Raw genomic sequence first — 20,615 nt, 5'->3', positions numbered from 1 at the left:
TAAAAACCGTATGAAATTAAATGCCAATGTTATGTAATTTAATTCTATTTTTTGTAAATTATAAAAAAAAATAATTTTATGCAATAATATTTCTTCATATTTTTTTCAGCAAAGATACCTTATAACTTTTTCGTTCAATCTGTCCGTAACATAAAAGATGAAAACCAATTTGCATATACTCACTTCTTTTACAGTTCGTCAGTCTTTTTCGCTATGGAGTAGATATTTTTTATCAAAAAAAAATTCTATGTATTTTCATATAATCATTAAAAAATTTTATTAAAGTTTATTGTAAATATTAAAATCTACTCTACCTACTTATAATTATAAGCACTGTAATCTACTATAAAATTTAAATAATATAATAATTTTCATATTAATAGTCGTATCAGTAAAGAGCCTTTAAACAACATAATTTGATTGCGGTTCTTCTGTAGCTTTTTGCGACAAGGCTGCGGCTGAATTGCAAAATTGGCGGCTTATTAGGAACTTGATTTAAGTAGCTCTTTATGGTGCCTATAAAAAAAACGTCATATTTGAATAGTCCATTTTTCTAACATGTCGTAATTCAGGATTTTTCGGCTAAAAGTTTTTAAATTTTAATGCCATAAAAAAAATTAAAAAACCTTTGACCGAAAATTTCGAATTATGGACTATTCTAAAATGACGTCATTTTTTATTGACACTTTAAAGAGCTTCTTGGTTTGATTGTAGCTTAATTAAGCTTCGACGAATGTTTAGCACGGAAAACGGATGTAAGCGGCTAGATACGAGCTGTCTATCTCTGAATAAAGTAATCCTTTTATAAAAGTATCAGAATGTGTGTTCGAGTGTCTGTCAGTCTATGTGTAACAAAGGGTCTTGCTAACCGCTAAACCAATCTGGTTCTCATTTACGTGAAGCTTCTCATAGGTCCAGTCAAGTTTTATAGTGGAAGGGTACCTCTACCCTCCCAAGAGAAATCGCCCCTTGAATAAAAACCACCACATTATATAACTTTTGTTAAAAAAACTTATATTTAAAATGATGGATCGACTTACCTAAAGTGCCCCTAGAGGCTTCTGGGGAAGTAGTGAAATACATATTTACAGAAGACAAATAAAATGGCATGACTGGTAATTATCTTATAGAAATATATTATAATGGATTACATAGTGATTTCTCTCATACATATTAGTGGACCACCGAATTACCCTACCCCCTTTTTTCCGTTTTTTTTCTCATTTATTTTCATTTTTAAAAATGATTTGTCTAACCCTTTCGGGTCCATATTTACAAGATACTATTCCATCTCTCCTAAAAATCAAGTAAAATATATTTTCTCAAAAAGTCTGTTAATGGTTAATTTGGTATAAGATGGAAATTGCCGATTATATTATTGATTTCCGAAATATTAGTAATTACTACTAGCCATAATAAATATGTGTACGTCAACTATAAAGGAAAATAGTATCAGGTCTAAAACGAATTAAATCGAAAAAGTAACAAGTCTTACAAATCAGTTAAATTCTTTACAAATTTTACATCAAAAATGTGTCTTTCTAACACCCTCAAATTTGTTAACTTCCCCCCCCCCCCCACATAAAAAAAAACTAAGAAAGCTTGGATGTCCTTAGCCCGGTTTTATTCAAAAGAAAAGATACAAAATAGCATACTAATGATATGAAATACAACCGAGGTCTTGTAATCCATTGGATAGAAAATAAACATCATAAAGATGCACTTTCTTTTCGTAATTGCTTCTTCTAACAAAATTGTGTGTAGTAAATGTATTTTTTTGTGGGGGGGGGGGGGGGTGGGATTCAAATTTATGTGACGGACGGACTTACGTAGGGTAAGGCCCTTAAATATGGAAAAGCTTCACATTTTACAAACCTACAATTTTACAGGTATTGCCCGCAGACCTGGAGCCTATGGATGGAGCTGAAACAGGATGGCGAAGAAACAAGAGAAGTCGTACCAATACATCCACGCCTAATCAGGTACTACAGTCAGTTCAGCGGTTACTGAGATCTTAAGTTTTAGATAAGACAGAAAGTAACAGGATCTGTGTCTGTCTGCGTCTCTGACTCCCCCATCCCCACAAATTTGTTTTTTTTTTAACCTAAAAAATAAAATGAAATAAAAATGAAATAACCTAAAACCATCTTAGGACCTATATGAAGCTTCATTGTAAAGGAGAACCTTATCGGTTCAGCCTTTAGCTAGATCCTTTGCTACAGACAAAAAAAAGCTTACTGCTTTATATGATACCAGCGGCTTCGCCCCTAGCCTCAAGGGGCTTTGCCCCAAGAGGTTTAATTAACCTATTGTGTATTATAGATAGGACATGAACGAAAAATACTCTTAATCCAACATAGGCGTTAGTACTATTTTGAAGAAAATTTGTCAATGTTTTAATATTTCTCTTTTTCCTATTGACCCATGAAAATGAAATGAATAATTGATAGGAAATAATTTAATGTTAAAAGGTTAAAAATGTTGGTATTGTAAAAAAGTTTCGTTGCTATGGAAATTTTTTCCCAATGTCACCAAAAAAATAAAAAAAAACAGCATTTCAAAATGTCAAAAATTATTCAGATTTTTGAAAAAAAAAGGTCAAATCATTTTTTTATTTGGAGGGGGGAATGACTGTCTCTTAATTTATTCTTTAACAGAAAGGTGTAATGCTTAAAATAGGCTAAAACCTAACCAGATTAAATATGAAGCGTCTTTTTGATCATTTTTCTATTCCGTTGCAGAAATTTTCAATAACAACTCCAGATGTATAAAAGTTTTCTATGGAATTAAGTACATAATACATATTAAATTTTGATTCTTTTGTAATAACTGTTTTATTTAATATTTTCAATAACCCAAATATAATTCCGATTTGTTCTTAGAATTGTTGTCATTCTTGTAGTTAATGCAGATATGCTACAATTCAATATGTTTGCCAGATCTTAAATTGATTTGATTGATTAGCCATAGTTTCTTAGGGTTTAGGCCTAAGTAGTCACCGTAATGAATGAAGCTTGGGATAAGTACTGATATTATGTACGTGACTATTGAGTATCCAAACTTCTCAATAATCCCCTTCTTACACAACCAGGGGAAGTTGCGTGATTATTATTGCGAATGAGAAATTTGAGTCAACACACGGAGAATTGAACTCGAACTCTCACCACCGTGGCTCAGTGTGTTACCACTGATCCACGGCGCCCCTTGCAAGATCTTTAATAAAGAGCATCGGTTGTGTCTAAAATCTGCAAAATGATAACCTTTTCCTGTCTATACCTTTGATAAATATTGAATGCTTTGTATAAACATAAAATTGTAAATGTTTTTCTCTAATGACAAGGCCTGTACTAAATAGTACTTAATGGTAAGGTAAAATACATTAAAAAGTGCGTGTTAAGTTAATTATTTTTGTCTTTATTTTAATAGCGCAGCAAATGGTTAAATAGAATATGAATTACAATGCAATGGTCTGATTTTTAGTTAATATTCTAAATTTGCAGTCAGGTTGCTTCCTACCTCTTTTTTAAAGCAACGCTTAATATTGACATTTCGGCCATAGCTCCAAAACTACTTGACAAATCAGGACGTTTGACCCCACAATGAAAAGCTTAGGTAATGACCTTTTTGCCCTTAAAAATCTTTGGACGATGGAGGACATGTTCTCCGAGCTGGCCGCGCATATGGATTCTCGACTATGGCCTTCTAAATCTGACCTCATTCTATCTGTAGATGAAATAGACTTATAAAACTTGCTGGGGTTATTGTTAGATACATAAGTAAGAAACTAGAAAAGACTAGAGCTCTCCATCCCAGCTGGCCGCAGTTAGGCAAAGGAATTTTTTTCTTTAATTTATTAGAATAAGCGGGGTTACAAATGCTCTTTCGGAAATTTGTATGAAAGCGACACTTTGCATAGAAAATAATATTATTATTGTTAGGGTGGGGAGAACGACGCAGCTCTACAAGTGGATATTTCCGCGGGTGATAAGGTACCTACCTCAGGTAAATATTTACACCAAAGTTTATTTTCTTCAACCAAAAAAGGCATCGGGACAAAGAGCTGAAACCATGAGACCTTATGGACAAAAGACCTACTGATTATAAGACCTTTTGACATATGACCTAATAAATAAAAAAAATCTAATTAAACAAAGGACATAACCATTTCTGTGTTAGTGTTTTATCTTAGGTTTTTTATATTGGGTACTGGGTAGCCCGACAGGGGTGAAACACCGTAGGAATAGGCACAGTTGGGTTAGGGCATTGCAGGATAAGCGTAGAGGGGTTAGTGTCAGTCATATAGAGAAACAAAAAAGGTCTTTTGCCTAATTAGATCTTTTGTCTCAACGCTCAAATAAAAAAAGTAAGAGGTAAAATAAGAAATGTGAATTTAATATTGAGGTACCTATAATCAAAGATATCCATTAGAAAATTGTGTAAGTTACATCCATTCATATGCAACAGAGTGATTGAAGCTAAGCTTTGAATTACAAGCACTTGGTCTTAAAATTTATGCTGAAGTTTATCTTTAATTTTTTTAACCTTTTTATATGATAGGTATAACAAGCGACGTGAGCGTTCTTCAACATAAGATTAGCAAGGTATTTCATTTTATTTCATTGCATTGGTGCATATTTTTAAGAAAAGCTTCTCCATAATTATTCTCTCATGCGTTGGCTAATAAGCTTTAGATAGATTTATTTAATAAATCTTTATTAGTTTATGTAAACTATCAGTGTTAAAACATTTCAAACTAAATTTTAGTTAGAAGAAGGGCATTTTTGATAATCAAAATGTGGCACAAAATTTATCTTTGTCTTATTCTTGGCTTGTCCAAGTTTCAATTACTTTTTTGTGTTAAGTACTAACCATGCGGGGCTAATATGATATGATATACCCAACTTAACCTAACCTACTTCAACAAAGATAACCCGGGGGGGTTGGGTAATCATGTCGTCTCTTGGATTCTTAGCCACATAATTGATTTATTATTACATGGATCTTACACCAGATTATCATGATTATCATAAAAAAGTGAAACGATGCTGTGAGAATTGGTGCAAAAAATATGACGTAACAAAAAAAATTAGCCAATGAGAGGCCGTTATTGACCAATGGCGGCAATGGTAGTGGCCGCCATTGGTCAATAACGGCCTCTCATTGGCTAATTTTTTTTGTTACGTCATATTTTTTGCACCAATTCTCACAGCATCAAGTGAAACTTGTAACTAGCTAAAATAACGATCCCGTTCATCCACCCCCTCTTCTACTGGATGAACGAACAGACCAATAAGTGATGTCCATGTTAGTAACCTAAATTGACGACATTTTTCCCCTGTCATAATATTCACGTATATTATACATCTATTGGACACAGCGTTTTATGTTTAAAACATCAATATTTACTAATTAATAGTTATTAAATGTTTTTAGTACATTATTGTTTTTCTATATTTTATACCATGCATTTTGTTGACATTACGCCAGGGATCTTAAGTGATAAGACAATGGACAAAAAGAAATATAAACATCATTCCCAATTTTAATGTTAAAAAGTTAATAAACTCTACTTGCGTTGAACCAATCAACAAAAGTCAATAAAAGTACCCAAAGTTTTTGAGCCAACGAATAAGATTGAGTAGTTATCAAACTTTTGGTATCAGCGTAATTTATATATGTAGTTAAATGTCCCCTTTCTCGACTCCTTGCTTAAGGCTTAACAGTGTTAGTTTTTATTATTGAGAAATTTATTCTTATATATGTCCACTTAGCTTAGCCTATTAAATAAAGAATTTTATTGTTTATTCCTCTTTTTAAAAGCGAAGCTTTTCTATAATTAGGGTCGGTCCGTCCGTCCGTAACGGATAGCTTATTTTGTTAATTTAGGCATGTTAGAATTGTCCTATCGATTTCAAATTTTGCATGATGATTCCTTTAATAGTTAGGTACGATTTAGAAAGCGTAGCAACTCTATAATCAAGTCCTAAAAATGTAAGTATGTCCATAAACATTATCCTGGCATTAACAAGCAGTTTTTCAACAAATTTACTTACAATTTTGCTTTGACTCTTATACATTTATATTATTATTATTCAGTTCTGAAACTCTACAAGTGTTAATGTCTGTTTGTTCTACCATTTCAGTGTTTCGCTTTTATGGATGTTGTCATCCTTGTTATTTTTCTTCTAAAGTTAAGATCTTATTTAACATTTTACCAGTTTTCAAAAAAGCTTATTAAATGATCTAAAAATTTATATCTTTATTTCAATTAGAAACTGAAAAAAGAAATAAAATTTTAAAATCAAAGAAAAATTTATTTAGTCCTAAAAAGAGAATGTATTTTATAAAGCTGGGATTTGGGGGACATAGGATTTTAAATTACACTTGTCACCAAAGTTTTTAAACTACGTTTGTTTTCTTATTCTGTAACATAAAAATTTTAATTTACTTTTATTGACCAGTAACATTTTTGTTCCAAACTAATAGTGGTTATACGTTTTATTGTCCATTGTCTTATCCCTTAAGATCCCTGCATATTTTAGTCTTTGCGGCTGGACCTAGATTTAGATGATTCATTTTCTTCAAAGCTGAGAAAATCTTCTGTTCAAGTTAAAGAGAAAGCTAAACGTTCAAAAGAGGTATAATTAAATTTTTATGATACATGATATAAGCTGCTTTGTCCAAAGTATGTAAAGGATTTGAGATGGTTTCCATAAAAGTGCCTATTGAGAATTAAAACTCCATCCTTTTTTTATAAAAAGTAAATTGAAACGAGGGGTAATTTTTTGCTCAACCAAACAGGGGGCCCGATTATAATATAACCTAGCCTGACCTAAAGTAATGCAAAAAAAACATAAAACTCTTTTTTATCTTTTTTTTTCTCAAAACAAGTAGTTTTTTTTTGGTAGACTGGAGACCGTGAGGGGAAATAGAGGCCCTTGTAAAGGGGGAGATTCCAACCTCCAATTTACAGTTTAATTTTAATGTTTTAAATGTTTATGTTAAAATGTTTTAAATGTTTGATAAATGCTGATAGGAATATCATAATATGTCATCCGAGTAAGAACTATCCTCAAAATATAGGGCTAGATTTTTAAGAATCTTTTGCAGCTTCAATCAGACAGCCGGCTACTCTAAAAATAAACGGCTGCCGATCCCAATAAAAACTACATTTTTTTAGGAATTAGCTATTGTTCACAATGAGGGAAGAAAATTGTCCAAGGCCGAAATCGGAATCCAAACAGACAACCAGTTCGATGTTGCGGCTGAAAATGGTGAGTGTCTCATTTTTCAACAGGTTTTAAGATGATCGAATGATTATATCAATCTATATCTGACTTTAAATTTAGAATTCGGATTACTGTAACAATAAGTCTAAAATATAAAACCTATTTCAGTAAAAACTCTATTTCTTTTTTAAATTCAAGCTTTAGTTCATTTTTATTATATTAATAGTCACTACATATTTGTTTTTTTTTATTTTGTTCCCTTTTCTGATACGTTAAGCTTCGATTTTATGGATAATGTTTTATTCTTGTTTATTAAAAATGAATATCATAATATTCTTTTCAGTATATTTGATTTCATCCATGTTAAATTTATGTTAATCCCAGATGGTTTAAAAGGTTTTAAATTGTCATCATTTACGAAAATTCTGTCATTTTCAGAAGAATTAAATTATGGAATATCAACCCAACTACAAAAAAAAAGTTACTACACATAAAGATTACTACGACTTTAGTTAGGTTTTTTTTAGGGAGAACAATGTTGGCTGTCTAGATATTAAGTAACAGACAGACACAGAGATGAATAGACAAACATCTTGATACTTTTACAAATTAATTTATATGTTCAGGAATAGATGTGGTACCGCCAGCCGAGGCCAGCCCCTGGGAACAGGACCCCTTTATATTTGAACCAATAGAGGAACACGTGGCGGATGTGAGTAAGAGATGGTACAAGAGCATTAGGAAACTTATAAGACATCTTCTACAGGTTAGCACTCTATTAATTTTCTGCTTTTAGTAGAGAAGTTACTCTATAATACACTTTGTCTGTCCTTACGTCAGCCGGTCAATTAGACCACCAGTCAGTCCATATTATGGAAATGAGATGTTTTTAGCTGCTTTTCAAAATATACAGCTTATTTTTTAGTGAAGATTCCCTATGAAGATGAATGAGCATCGGGTATAAAATTTGTCCGTCGCTCTGCCAGTCATGCTACAAAATATAAATATAAACAAATATTTTTTTTGTTTCAAAAAAAAGCTTTTTAAATGCTTGCCCGTATACCCATTAATGATTTTTTAGAGCTTTGCTCCTTATAGATGTTTTCATCCTTGTTTAAGTCTAGATATAAAAAGGAAATCAATTGCTTGTTTGATTGCCTACTAACTGATTGATTAAACCTCTGTTTTTAAAGATTGTTGATGAAGTCGACGCCTACATTGACAACAGAGATCTGGCTACAGTTAGATGTATCTATACTTGGATAGTAAGAAATATCAGGTAAATACAGAAGATTTTCAACTTTTGGTGCTTTCTATCAAAGTACCTAGCAAGAACAGAAAGCTCGCCTCTTATTTTCCCAATTTTTTTTTAAGTTGGGGGGGGGGTTATTATGTCTAACCCCTTCGCAGGAACCACCTATTCGGGGCTATACCTGAACTACACTAACTCTATAACACCCTATTACACTAACACTAAAAGAACTATTATAACTTAGGTTATCAATAACACACGATAAAATACGCCCCAATCTTCTTTATTTAAATTTATTTTAAAATAAAGGGGGATTGTGCTCAACAAGACATTTTGAGGGAAACCGCCAAACTTGTTGATATTTTTGTATCTGTCCGTCCTGGCAATAAAAGAAAAACATTTAAAACCAAAAATAATGTTATTATCTGGCACTAGAAGTATCTATAATCTGGAGAATGCTGGTCATTTTGAAAATACTCGAGACTTCAATAACCTCTGCTGAACTTAAATTAAAATAATATCAAAAATGCATTTTCAAATTTTTTTTCAGATATGATCCAGCTTTCCTGCCACACCAAATGGGAATCATTGACATCCTAAGATACAAGGCTGGCGTTTGTAGAGATTTTGTTAAACTTTTTACAGGTAAATATTTTAGTGTTTTATATTAGCTTTGAAAAAGATATCGTTGCCAATTTTATTGATCTTTAAAAATAAACGTAGTAGTTGTTTAGTGTTTACCTTACCAAGATGAAATGACCATAAAAAGAAACCTTACACCTTTCTATTTTTTTCCTATATATTGTTTAACAATCGTTTATAGCAATTTAGAATATTTTTTGTTTTTAAGTTTTGTAAATTTTTTATAAAATCTAAATTTTCAATTCCTAGTTGTGACTTGCAATTTGCAGCTTTTCAACACAGAAAATATTATAATTTTAAAAAGATTTTAACTTTAGAAAACAATCATTTACTGTTAATTTTACAAAATAGTATAATTAAATGTAAAAAAAAATTTATTAAAAATGTTTAAATAACTATTTGTTAGACTTGCTTTTCACAAAGAAAATAAGCATGAAAAAATCAATAATTAAGTTTGTAAAGCAAATAAGTATACTGCCAGTGCTTACACCGTATATGAAGTAATATTTAGTAGCTAACTACTCTATAATTCCAACTTTCCGTCCGTCGGCCCGTCTTTGTTCTGTTTGTCTGTTGTCAGGGTATAAAAGACTAACAAATGTGTTACACAAAAAGGTTTTGTGATTTTTTTATTCATTCTACATGGTGTTCCATGTAAACTGTTTATTTTTTAACTATGAAGCGATTGTATTCTTCATTTCAGGAGAGTTTCGCTTAGGTCTCGGGGTGGTTTTAGGTTATTTTCTTCTCTTCCCTATCCCTTTAAATTCAGAGCCCCTAGAAGCTAGGAGCGTAACAACTAGTATAGATTATAGACATAAATATGTAATATATTCACTTATTTAATTTAGAAGCTAGAAATTATTTCACAAAGTCTAGTAAAACAAATTGTATTTCTTGACATACAGTTTTATAACCCAAAATAAGTGGAAAATGACAATAAAAATAAGTGTAAGTGCTAAATTAAATAACAAGAATGATAAAAGGCACGAGGCGAGAGTAAAGTAAATTTAAACCAGTGCAGTAGTTAGAAGAACTAGGTGGCTTTAAAATATGAACTAAAAAATTAAAAATAACAAAACGACATTACTAAAAAACGACCATAGAGTTGCTACGATTTGTAAGTTGTGCCTTTCGTTACCCGCGACTATGCTAATATGCTCGTTATTGGGGAGGTGATTGGTTCGAATCACAAGCTAAACTACATCATACCTAAATTTAAAATTGTACCTACTACTGATATGTGAGATGCGAGAAATGTATAATAAAAGTAGGGAGAATGCCTTGGTCCAAAATAGGCGCAAATTATTACCATGCACTGTTAGGACTCTTAGACAAAGGTTGTACAATCAAAAAATATGTTGTCTGCAATATTTGGAATGGTATTAACATATAAAGATCAACCCCACCCTAAAAGTGCAATTAAAGATTGTGCGGATAGACGAACAGAAGGACGTACGGACATCATCTTGCTATATAAATGCATTACCTTTAATGAGTTTATTTATATAGAAATGTGTGAGCTGTCAAGTATAAATGTGACAACAATTCATGGATTCGCCAAGAAACCTGATTTCAAGCCAGGTAGTGGATCATGGAAAGAAAACGAAGTATCAGGTTTCGTCGTATTTTCACAGTAGCTATTGATATGATATCTTAGGTTAGGTTAGGTTAGATAAATGTTATTAAGTGCCACGCCGGGTTAGAGCTCCCATAAGGAGCTAAAAATAGGAGAAAAGCTACTGTGAAAATACGACGAAAACCGCATCTTCGTTTTCTTTCCAAGATGCTATTAAAAAAGCAAAACTTTTCTGTAAGTTCATCGTGTCTGTATGGTGTCCTGTCTGTACTGTTTTTTGTCCTCTATTTGGTTGAATTATTATAACTTTGTTTTTGTTGGTTAAAGGTAGTCTTTAAGAAGTTTTGCAACAAATTTACTTACAATTTTGTTTAGACCTAATGTTCTGTTTATTCAGTTCTAACACTCCCCAAGTGTTGTTTATATCTTCGCTTTAAGGGTGTTGTCATCCTTGTTTAGATATAAGAGCTAGGTTAGATTAAGCACGGCGTAGGATTTATACCACAAGCTCGAACAATTTTGATTTTGGAGCTAGTGGATTTCACAGTCCCCAAAGTTTCATAATACTATTGTCTTATTCGTTGGCTCAACAACTTTTGGGAATTTTATAAAAATTTTGTTGGTTAGTTCATAAACGATTCAACCACTTTATTGTCAATTTATCGACAATTATCTTATCCCTTTAGATCCCTGATATTTCAGTTGTTTTTTGTTAAAGTGATTATGTCATATAATGGTAGCAAAAATTCAAATTCGGAATATTCCAGGAGCAAGCTGTCAAAAATTTTATAAACATATACTTAGCCTACTTTTAAATAATCATTGTTTTTACATTTTAAATATTTAAACAATAATAGTCATCGAATAATGCAAAAACGTTTCTTATGAAATAGATTTATTAAATAATTATATACAAATGTTGAGAATAGGTTTCATATGTCAATGATTATTTTTTATTTCTAAACTATTTTGCTACAGCCAATTCGGACTAGCAATTTTTCAAGTTGTTTTAGCTAAGACAAAAAAACCTTAATCCTTAATCATAAAGTAACAGGATGTCTGTTGTTTGTCTGTCTGTAAAGGGTAGCTTCTCATAAGTCCCGAGAATATTTATAACTATATTGGGGGAGGATACCACAACCCTCCCAAGAATTAAAAATGAGGTCGATACCCCCACAAAAAAAATCAGCTCCTCTCTCCATAAAAATAACCCCTGAAATGAATATAATTCCTAAAATTTTTTTTAACATTTACTTTTAAAATCAAAATAAAAGTGGAAGGCCGACTCACCTCCCCTCCCTTTCCTCACAACCTCCAGTGCACCTAGAGGCCTCTAGAGGTCGTTTTCGCTAGTTATATTAATAATGCATTAAGGTTCTGAATACACAGATGAGAGTGAAAGGCACGCTTGGAACGCTGTTCATATCAATGGTTCCTGGAGGCTGGTGGATTGTACCTTTGGGTCAGGTAAACATTTTCAATGTCGGATCAATTCTTTGTCTAAGAATTATAGTAAATCAATAGAGGGGGATAAACAACAGTATATACCCTTACCGAGGACCAGGTGTCGACTTTCAATTGGGTCTTTGAAAATCAACTAATAGCGTCGGGAATATTAACACAACGAAATCGCTATACAAAAGAGCAGAAATCAATTTGCTAGCAGACGAAGAAGGTCTCCAACTGGAGAATCCAGGTAGTTGTCTGGTTATACATCTATACTATAGATTTATTGTCTAAAAAATATTGATTCTTTGCTTTAAAACCTTAAAAATAAAAACTACAAAAGTAAAAGTAAAACAAAATATCACGCAACCTTAACAAAAAAAATGGTAAAACAATAGTTTATGTGGTATTGCCATAAAATCATTAAAATAAGATATTGTTACCATAATCAAAAGCTTTAAAAAGACCATTATAGTTATTTTTTTTTTAAATGATAACTCAAACGAACGGTTAGTTATTTAAAAGCTGTATATTTATATTATATACTAACCAGTGGTCTTAAGTGATAAGACAGTGGTCGATAAATTAATACACATCCTAAATTATGATAAATAAAATTACCCCTGCTGCCCTGCTCAACAAAAGTGCCCAACGTTTTTAGGCTGACCAATGAGCGAGCATTGTTAAATTGAAATTAACTGTGTAATTTACCAGGCAGGGAGTGGACATAAGGCTGCTTATAATAAAGTTTTCTTATTTGTTAGCACAGCAACTTTGGAGACTTTAAGTAAATCTGATTGGTTCATTAAGTTGAGTGTTCAAACGTTCAACCACTAATTGAAATCTACAGAATGGATTATTTTTTGTATCATCACTGGGGATGTACATCAATTTATCGGCCATTGTCTTATTCCTTAGGTTCCCTGGTAGTTTACAGTCCAATGTCTCTTTCCTCCCTGGTACTAGCAATAATCAATGCAAATTTTATTTTATTACAGGAATGGATATAAAATATACGTTTATACTATGACAGGGGAAAAATTGTCGTCAATTTGGGTTGCAATTTCCCCTCGCATTTATTGGTTTACTCAGTAGGAAGGGAGGGGATGGGGTAAAGAGGGGCGATGGGGGAGATCCTAATTTAGCCCGCTACAGAGTTCACTTTTTTTTATAGACCATGAAAATATGGTGTAAGATCCATGTAATAAAAAATCCATTATTGTAGGTATAAACAACCACAGTGAGGAGTACATGAATTATTTCTTTCTAACAGATCCGTACGACCTCATTCACTCACATTTTCCATACAATCCGCTGGAAGAAGGATACAGGTAGGAGTTTATCTAACTCTGGCGGCTAAGCCGCCTAAAAGCCTCTAGGGGTATGTAAATTGTTTTCTTTCCAATCTATGTTAAGATCAGATTTAACGCTGTTAGATGGGGTTTTTGTTATATTTTTATTCTATTTCTCTTGGGAGGGTGATGGCTCCAGGACCAATGAGAAGATACACTACAAAGGAGAACCATATAGGTTCGGTGGTTAGCGAGATGCTTCGGTACAGACAGACACACAGACAAAGATCCTGTTACTTTATTAGAAGCATGATGATAGAATCATCCTATCCGTAACAAAGTTATTTTTCATTATTTCGTAACTGTAAGAAAGGATGTAGAATATAATACACGTCGATATTTTGTTAGGGTCAATTTAAGTTGTTATTTCCCCTGTCGTTTGTTGGTTTGTTCGTTCATCCAGAAGGATAGGAGGGGATGGATGTAGAATATACGTTGATAATATGACAGGGACAAATTGTCGTCAATTTAGGTTGTTATTTCCCCTGTCGTTAATTGGTCCGTTTGTTCATCCAGTAGGAAGGGAGGGAATGGGGTAATAATAAATCCATTTTTTTAATCCAGGAAAGGCAGCTGGGTAATTCTTTTAAGGTTGTAATTAAAAAACTAATTTGTTGCAAATATTTTGGGCGTCAAAAGTAGGAATAAGGTATAACCAACAAGTGAAATAAATTTATGATAATATTTGGGGGGGGGGGGGGGGCTGATATAAAGTTCGTCAATTCTACCAAGTGTTGGCCCTTAACGACAGCTGAAATTACTTTAGGTTTCGTGATTTTGTTGTGAAGGAATTGAGTTAGCATCTTAAATAAAACCCCATGATGAAAATAACCAAAAAGATCTAATATTGTGTCACTTACAACCGCTTGAATTTTCTGATCATTAAATTATTTTGCTATTTGGTTGTACCTGCAATTATTTACATAATATTAAATGTATAGAAAGACAGTCGAACGGACAAAGTAAGTTATAGACTAAATTGGAAATCTTTTAATGTAATTTTTAGGAAAAAACTTATTTTTATCAGCTGTGCAAATTTTTGTGTGGCGAAATTGGTTAATAAATACTTTATGGTTTTGTATGATATATTTTACTTATAAATAATTTAAATACTTCCCTGGCCGTTCATAAGCTGCGCCGTTTTTGCAGACATAATAAATTAATCACATCCCTTTTGAACTGAATTAAGACAAACGCCCCAATAAAGAAACTCAAATAGAAAGAGATGGATTAATTTCAAATAATATCATGGTAATTTTAACAAGGATGACAACATCCATAAAAGAGAAGCTCTGAAATGGAACGACAAACAAACATTAACACTTGTAGAGTGTCAGAACTGAAAAAGCAGAATATTAATGCAAACACTATTGTAAGTAAATTTGTTGTACAACTGCATAAATATATGATACTGTTTAAGGATATACTTACATTTTTAGAACTTAATTATAGAGAAGCTTGGCTTATACCAGTGTACCTTGTTGTAATAGGAATCATTATATAAAAATCCGATAATTTTAACATACAAAAATTTGTTTCAAAAAAGTGGAAATTCAGCATGTTTTAATTGGACGTACGGACTTTTTGGTAACGATTATAGAGTTAATGCGCTTTTTAATCGTATCTAACTGATATAGGAATCATCACGCAAAGTTTTAAATCGATAGAACAATTCTAACCTGTTTAAATTAACGAAAATTGGTTACAAAATCTAAATCTTTCAGATGAAAATTAGTTTATTTTCATAAAGATTTTTTCTATGCTTCATATAAGCAAAATATAATAAATTCTGAATTTTTGTGATCTTAGCAAAGTACTATAAAGAGTGTTGATACTAAAAACCCCTTCTAAATTCTTTAGTAAACTTGTTTAGAAATAAAATAAATATGTAGAAAGGCGATAAGTTGCAATCTCAACTGTTTTACTATGACTTTGTTAATATTTTGTTGGTCTTAGTTGGAGCTAATCAATTTTGTCTTGATTTATTACAAGAGATCTGTTGTAGACTTTATAAATATTTCATTTATGTATTAATTTTTTGACTGTTTAGTGCTTGGCAGTTGCTCCGGCGGCCAATATCATTAGACGAGTTCAACAATATGCCCTACCTCTCTCCTCAATTTTTTCAGGTTAGTAAACATTTAACACGCGACCATGGCTCAACACGTAGCACATCCACTCGTCGTAACTTCGCGAAAGTTATAGGTTGGAATCTTGGTGCGAAAGACGTTAAAAAATGTTTCCTTCTGTTGCTATGTTTTATACGTGACATAAACAGTTAAAGAAGGAGGAATGCCTTGGCCCATAAACAGGCGCAACTCATTACCATGCACAGTTAGGACTTCTCAGACAAAGGTCGTACATTCAATGGGTTGGTTGTCTTTTGATGTTACTTAGCTTAGTATCCACCAATGTATTTAATTCTCGGTTTTTCTTTAACATGTAATGTTTCATTTGCTATTTTCAAAAGCGAACCTTTTCTATAATTAGGGTCCGTTCGTAACGGTTAGCTCTTTTCGTTAATTTGAACAGGTAAAAATCACTCATCGATTTAAAACTTTTCATGATGATTCCTATTACATTATGGTAGGACTTAGATAGCGTAGCAACTCTATAATCATTACCAGAAAGCCCTTACGTTCCTTTTAAAAATGCTTATTTTTTACTTCTTTTACAACAATTTTTTCTATGTTAAAATTATCATGTTCATCTGATTTTTGGAATACTGATCCCTATTACAAATGGGTATACTGTTATAAGCAAAGCTTCGCTTTTATGGATGTTGTCATTCTTGCTTTAAAATATATCTTTTATTATAGTTTGGATTAGAGTTAGTGGATGATGTAGGAAGTCCGTGGGTTATTTTGGATAATGGACATCTACTCATTAGAGGACCAGTAGTCACTAAATATACAGTAAGTCATATCTAAGAAGCAGGTAAAAGTGTCTAGTTAAAAGTGGATATCTGTTACAACTTTTAGTCGACATATTGCAAAGACGGCATATCATATTAGAAGAGAATATGACGTCAAATAGTATACTTTGGTCAAAAGTTTTTTTATTTGTCCCCTTTTTTTACCAGGCACTTTCACTAGCTTCCACAAATCCACATATAAAAATATATTTTTTTTAGTAGCGAAGCTACTCTATAATTTGAAATGTCCGTCTGTTCGTCTGTCCGTCTGTCCGTCTGTTCGTCTGTCCGTCTGCCCGTATGTCCGTCTGTCTTAGTTTGGGGGAAACGAGATTTGCTCGGCTCCTGTAATAGATGAAAGGCTGAAATTTTTTGACAACATTACCATTTTTAAGGAGCACAATCCTTATACTAAAGTAACAGGATGTCTGTGTATCTATTTGTCTGTGTGTTTGTACCGAAGGATCTCGCTAACCGCTGAACCGATCGGGTTCTCCTTAACAGGGTAGCTTCTCATAGGTCCCGGGAAGGTTTATAACTATTTTTTGGGGGGGGTGGAACACCCCCAACCCCCCCCAAAAAATGTAAAATCTCCCCCCCCCCCGAAATTTTTTTTATTTTTTTTATTTTTTTAACTAAAATTAAAAATGAGGGGTGGATGGCACCCCCCAAAAAAATAGTTATAAACCTTCCCGGGACCGCTAGTAAACTTTAAAACATCAATGGCGGTCGGACCACTTTTTAGCAGGTTTTAGGCTATTTTTGTATTTTTCACATTTTTCTCCATATCTTTGGTGTTTCCATATCTCTGATGTATATAGTCCGATTTTCAAAATTTTTAAAGTTAAGGATATAAAAATTAAATTATCTGTTGTTTTAAGAAAACAACCATAGCGTTCAGGTTGCATTTTATCAGGTTTTTGGCTATTTTTATATGTTTTACATATTTCCCCATATATTTGGTGTTTTTGGTCCAATTTTAAAACTTTTTTGGGATATCAGTATCAAAATAATTTTTCCCATTGTTATGAGCATCTTTTATGTAATTTACTTTGACTGTCATCATTATACAAAACATGTCAAAGAGCCAATAGCTTCTTCCCTTTAACATAGGGAAACCATCTTCTGCTTTTTAGTTGTTTGTGTGGAGAGATATTTTTTCTTGTTTAACCTTTCTGCCCCCTAAGTATTATCCAAATAGCTTAAAACCTGCCCAAAATAATAGGCTACTATAAAACTTAAATCGAACGGCGCAAGATGTTATTGAATAAATATATGCACATATATAGACAAACAGTCATCTACCTACTTCAGATACAAACATATTTTCTTTACTTTTACTATCATGAAATTATTCTGTACTATTGTGGTATCCGCCGAGGATCAATGGCAGACACCGGAGTTCAATTAGATTACGGCAGTGTGACAGACATGGACACCTTACTATAGAGAAGCTACGCTTCTCTAGCTTTCACTAGATAATGATCAACATCTACTTTCAGTTGTCACTTTATTGAAGGGTTAAGAGATACTGGAGTTATATACAACAAACAATAATTACATGGATAGGAATAAATAATCATAACATAAAAGCATAAATAATATATATACAATGGTCAGTTTGGGCAATAATGATTCCCCCATCCCTGGAAAGGGTGGGGGAGAATTAAGAATACAGTTAACCATAATAAACATGACAGATTCAAATCATTAATTCTAAGCGTAGGGAGGGGGTCACTAGACCCCTTCCCCAGGACTCGGGGGAGGGCCATTGACCCTCCACCGAACCCCAGATCAGGGGTGCCATAGACATGGCTCACGGTTGCCGAATACCACAACTCTCCCCTCGGAAGGCTGGGAGATGGTTTCCCTACCAGACTTCCGACAGTGGTTGAGGCCTTCGGCCCGCTCCTTAGGGCTAAAAATATATACAAACGATAATGATTCAATGGAATCCTAGTGGTGAGTATCTTCTTAGGGTTGATGGGCTCCCAATGTGGGGTAGAAGGCAGAGGCTGCCTTGGGTTGGATACGTTGGTCAGCGCCGGCAGGTATCAGGTTTGGTGGTGGCACATTTGTTGCTGGAACGGTCAGCAGTGGGGCCTGCGGGTTGTTGTTGGCAGCGGCTGGGGCACTGGCTGCCAGGTTGAGTGTCTGAGCAGCGGCCTGTCCTCCTGAGGGGCCGCGGGGTCTGCCAGAGGGCGGTCCTGGTCTACCTGGGCGGTCATGCCCGCTGTCCGTTGATTTCATAGACACCATTTCCTCGGCTGCTTCCCTGCCGATGGGGATGGCATCCCAGTCCACTGAAAAGTCCCGGGACTTGGCATGGTTGAGCCTGGCTCTAGCCATCGCCTTCTTATACAAGGCTGGGTGGTACAGGAACACTTGTGATATCGCATTCAGGGCTGCCCGGACTCCTCCTTGTGCTGCTGCCAGAGAAATGATGGTGAGGTCCCCCAGCAGTTTGAGGATCAGCAGCAGCAAGCACAGGATGGCGGCGCCATCTCCCCACTCGTGGATGGCTTGTCTAAATCCTGCCCAGACATCCAGGGCTGCCTCTCCTTCCTCCGCTAGTCGGTCAATGTTGTAGGACACTATCCCATGGTCTCCTGTGGCCGAACAGCTGCCTTGCTGAACGCAGGAGCCATAGGATAGGCCGGTCAGCATGGCACTCTTGTATGCTGGGAACGCCAGCAGCTGTTGCCAGTCGTTCAACTCAGCCTGTGAATACAAACCACCTGAACTGAAGTCATCTAAGGGGTCTGTCAACAGCTGCTTGGGCGTATCCAGCGGGGGTGGCCTCTTCTTGGGAGCAGGGGTCAACTCTATCCAGCCTTCCTCTGCGTGCACAGTCAGGGGGTAGGTGGAGGAACAGGGAATCTTGGTGGCGTGCTCACTGTATACCCGCGTCACGGCGTCTACAAAACCGGTGGGCTCCACTGGCACTTTGTCCCAACACTCCTTGTGTTCGCGGACAACATACTTGTGCCTTTGGCAGGTCAGCTGCAGCAGGATGTCTCCCCTCAGTACCGAGAACGTGCTCCCCTGGACACGCACCGGGTGGGCCGGATCTAGTTGCTGGAGCTTCCAGCAGTTGGCCGCTACTTCTTCTGCTGCAGTGCTCCTCATGCGTGTTTCCAGGGTGAATCCAATATAACCTGCATGGATCTGTGCTTGGAGGGGAACGTCAACATCCCTGGCCGACACTCGGGGCAGCGCAGCCGCGGCTGGATCAGCTGCCACAAACAGCGCTGGATGGTTGGTGGCATGGGCCTCGAAGTCGCAGTTCACAATTGAGGTGGGGCTGGTCATGTTGATGAAAAACTGGGCCTGATGGTCAACCAGATATGCATCCCTCACCAGGCTGGGCTGGAGGCTGCGGATCAGCCTCAAGGGGCAATCTCTTCCCAGGTGGTCCCACACGTAGGTTGCTTCCCCAGTGATACAGGACAGCTCAGAATGGGGACAGTCGAGGGTCAGGTGGTCAGACTGGGACTCCACCCGTCCATCCTCCACCACATAGGTCTCCTCCTTGACCAGCAGCCGCCGCTCCTGGAGCACTAATTCATTGCGGTAGAGCTGGCCCTCAAAGTGGACGTCCTCCCCCTCGCAACCCACCCCCTCGGGGCTGTTGACGAGGGCGCCCACTACATCAACGGTGAAGAACAGGGGGTGGTTCAGCTGGAACGTCAGTGGCTGGGTCTTGCCTGGCAACGTGTATACTCGGTTCCTGGCCAGGTCTCGGCACGCTTCTGGGTCTATCTTGGTTGGCCTCATGAGGGTGGGGACCGAGGTCACCTTGAGGTGACCCCATACCCCACACCTGAATGTCCACTGGGACACGGTGAGCTGACAGCTGAACCCAGTGGTTTCCCTCACCTTGACTTGCTGCAGGACGTGGATGTCGTGGCCCAGGGGCACCTCCTGGTGTAGGGGCTCCGTGTCACACATCTTTTCTTTGTTGTAAGACGTGACATGGGTGGGGTTGGCACAGTCCCACCCCACCAGGACGTAGCTGGTTGTAGGCCACACGGCTGCCAGCAGGAGGCCCCACAGGACCATCCACCAATGGGAGAGGCTTCCAGGTAACCATCTTCCTCGTGCACGCGGCTGGGGATCTCCGGCTCTGGTCACGGCTGCTTCTTGGGGCTGGACACGGCTGGGCTGCTCCTGGCTAGACACAAATTTCCATTGAGCGTTA

At 35.6% G+C, this 20,615-nt stretch overlaps 1 protein-coding gene across 1 annotated transcript in view; it reads left to right on the top strand.

Annotated features, from left to right (window-relative positions):
- Positions 1-20,615, top strand: part of LOC145320107 (uncharacterized) — a 57,304-nt gene that overhangs the window by 13,289 nt on the left and 23,400 nt on the right. The window contains exons 10-22 of the mRNA XM_080162547.1: positions 1,890-1,982; positions 3,939-4,002; positions 4,558-4,601; positions 6,543-6,638; positions 7,181-7,274; positions 7,856-7,995; positions 8,423-8,508; positions 9,032-9,126; positions 10,636-10,707; positions 12,077-12,169; positions 13,374-13,479; positions 15,551-15,629; positions 16,320-16,415. Of these exons, the coding sequence (XP_080018673.1) occupies positions 1,890-1,982; positions 3,939-4,002; positions 4,558-4,601; positions 6,543-6,638; positions 7,181-7,274; positions 7,856-7,995; positions 8,423-8,508; positions 9,032-9,126; positions 10,636-10,707; positions 12,077-12,169; positions 13,374-13,479; positions 15,551-15,629; positions 16,320-16,415 (1,158 nt within the window). The remainder of the gene's footprint in view (positions 1-1,889; positions 1,983-3,938; positions 4,003-4,557; positions 4,602-6,542; positions 6,639-7,180; positions 7,275-7,855; positions 7,996-8,422; positions 8,509-9,031; positions 9,127-10,635; positions 10,708-12,076; positions 12,170-13,373; positions 13,480-15,550; positions 15,630-16,319; positions 16,416-20,615) is intronic.

The sequence above is a fragment of the Acartia tonsa genome, chromosome 5, assembly GCF_053477335.1.
Source record: "Acartia tonsa isolate MP-2025a chromosome 5, ASM5347733v1, whole genome shotgun sequence".
NCBI lineage: Eukaryota > Metazoa > Arthropoda > Copepoda > Calanoida > Acartiidae > Acartia > Acartia tonsa.
Note: the sequence above shows the minus strand (reverse complement) of the source record. Positions and strands in the feature narration are given on the sequence as shown.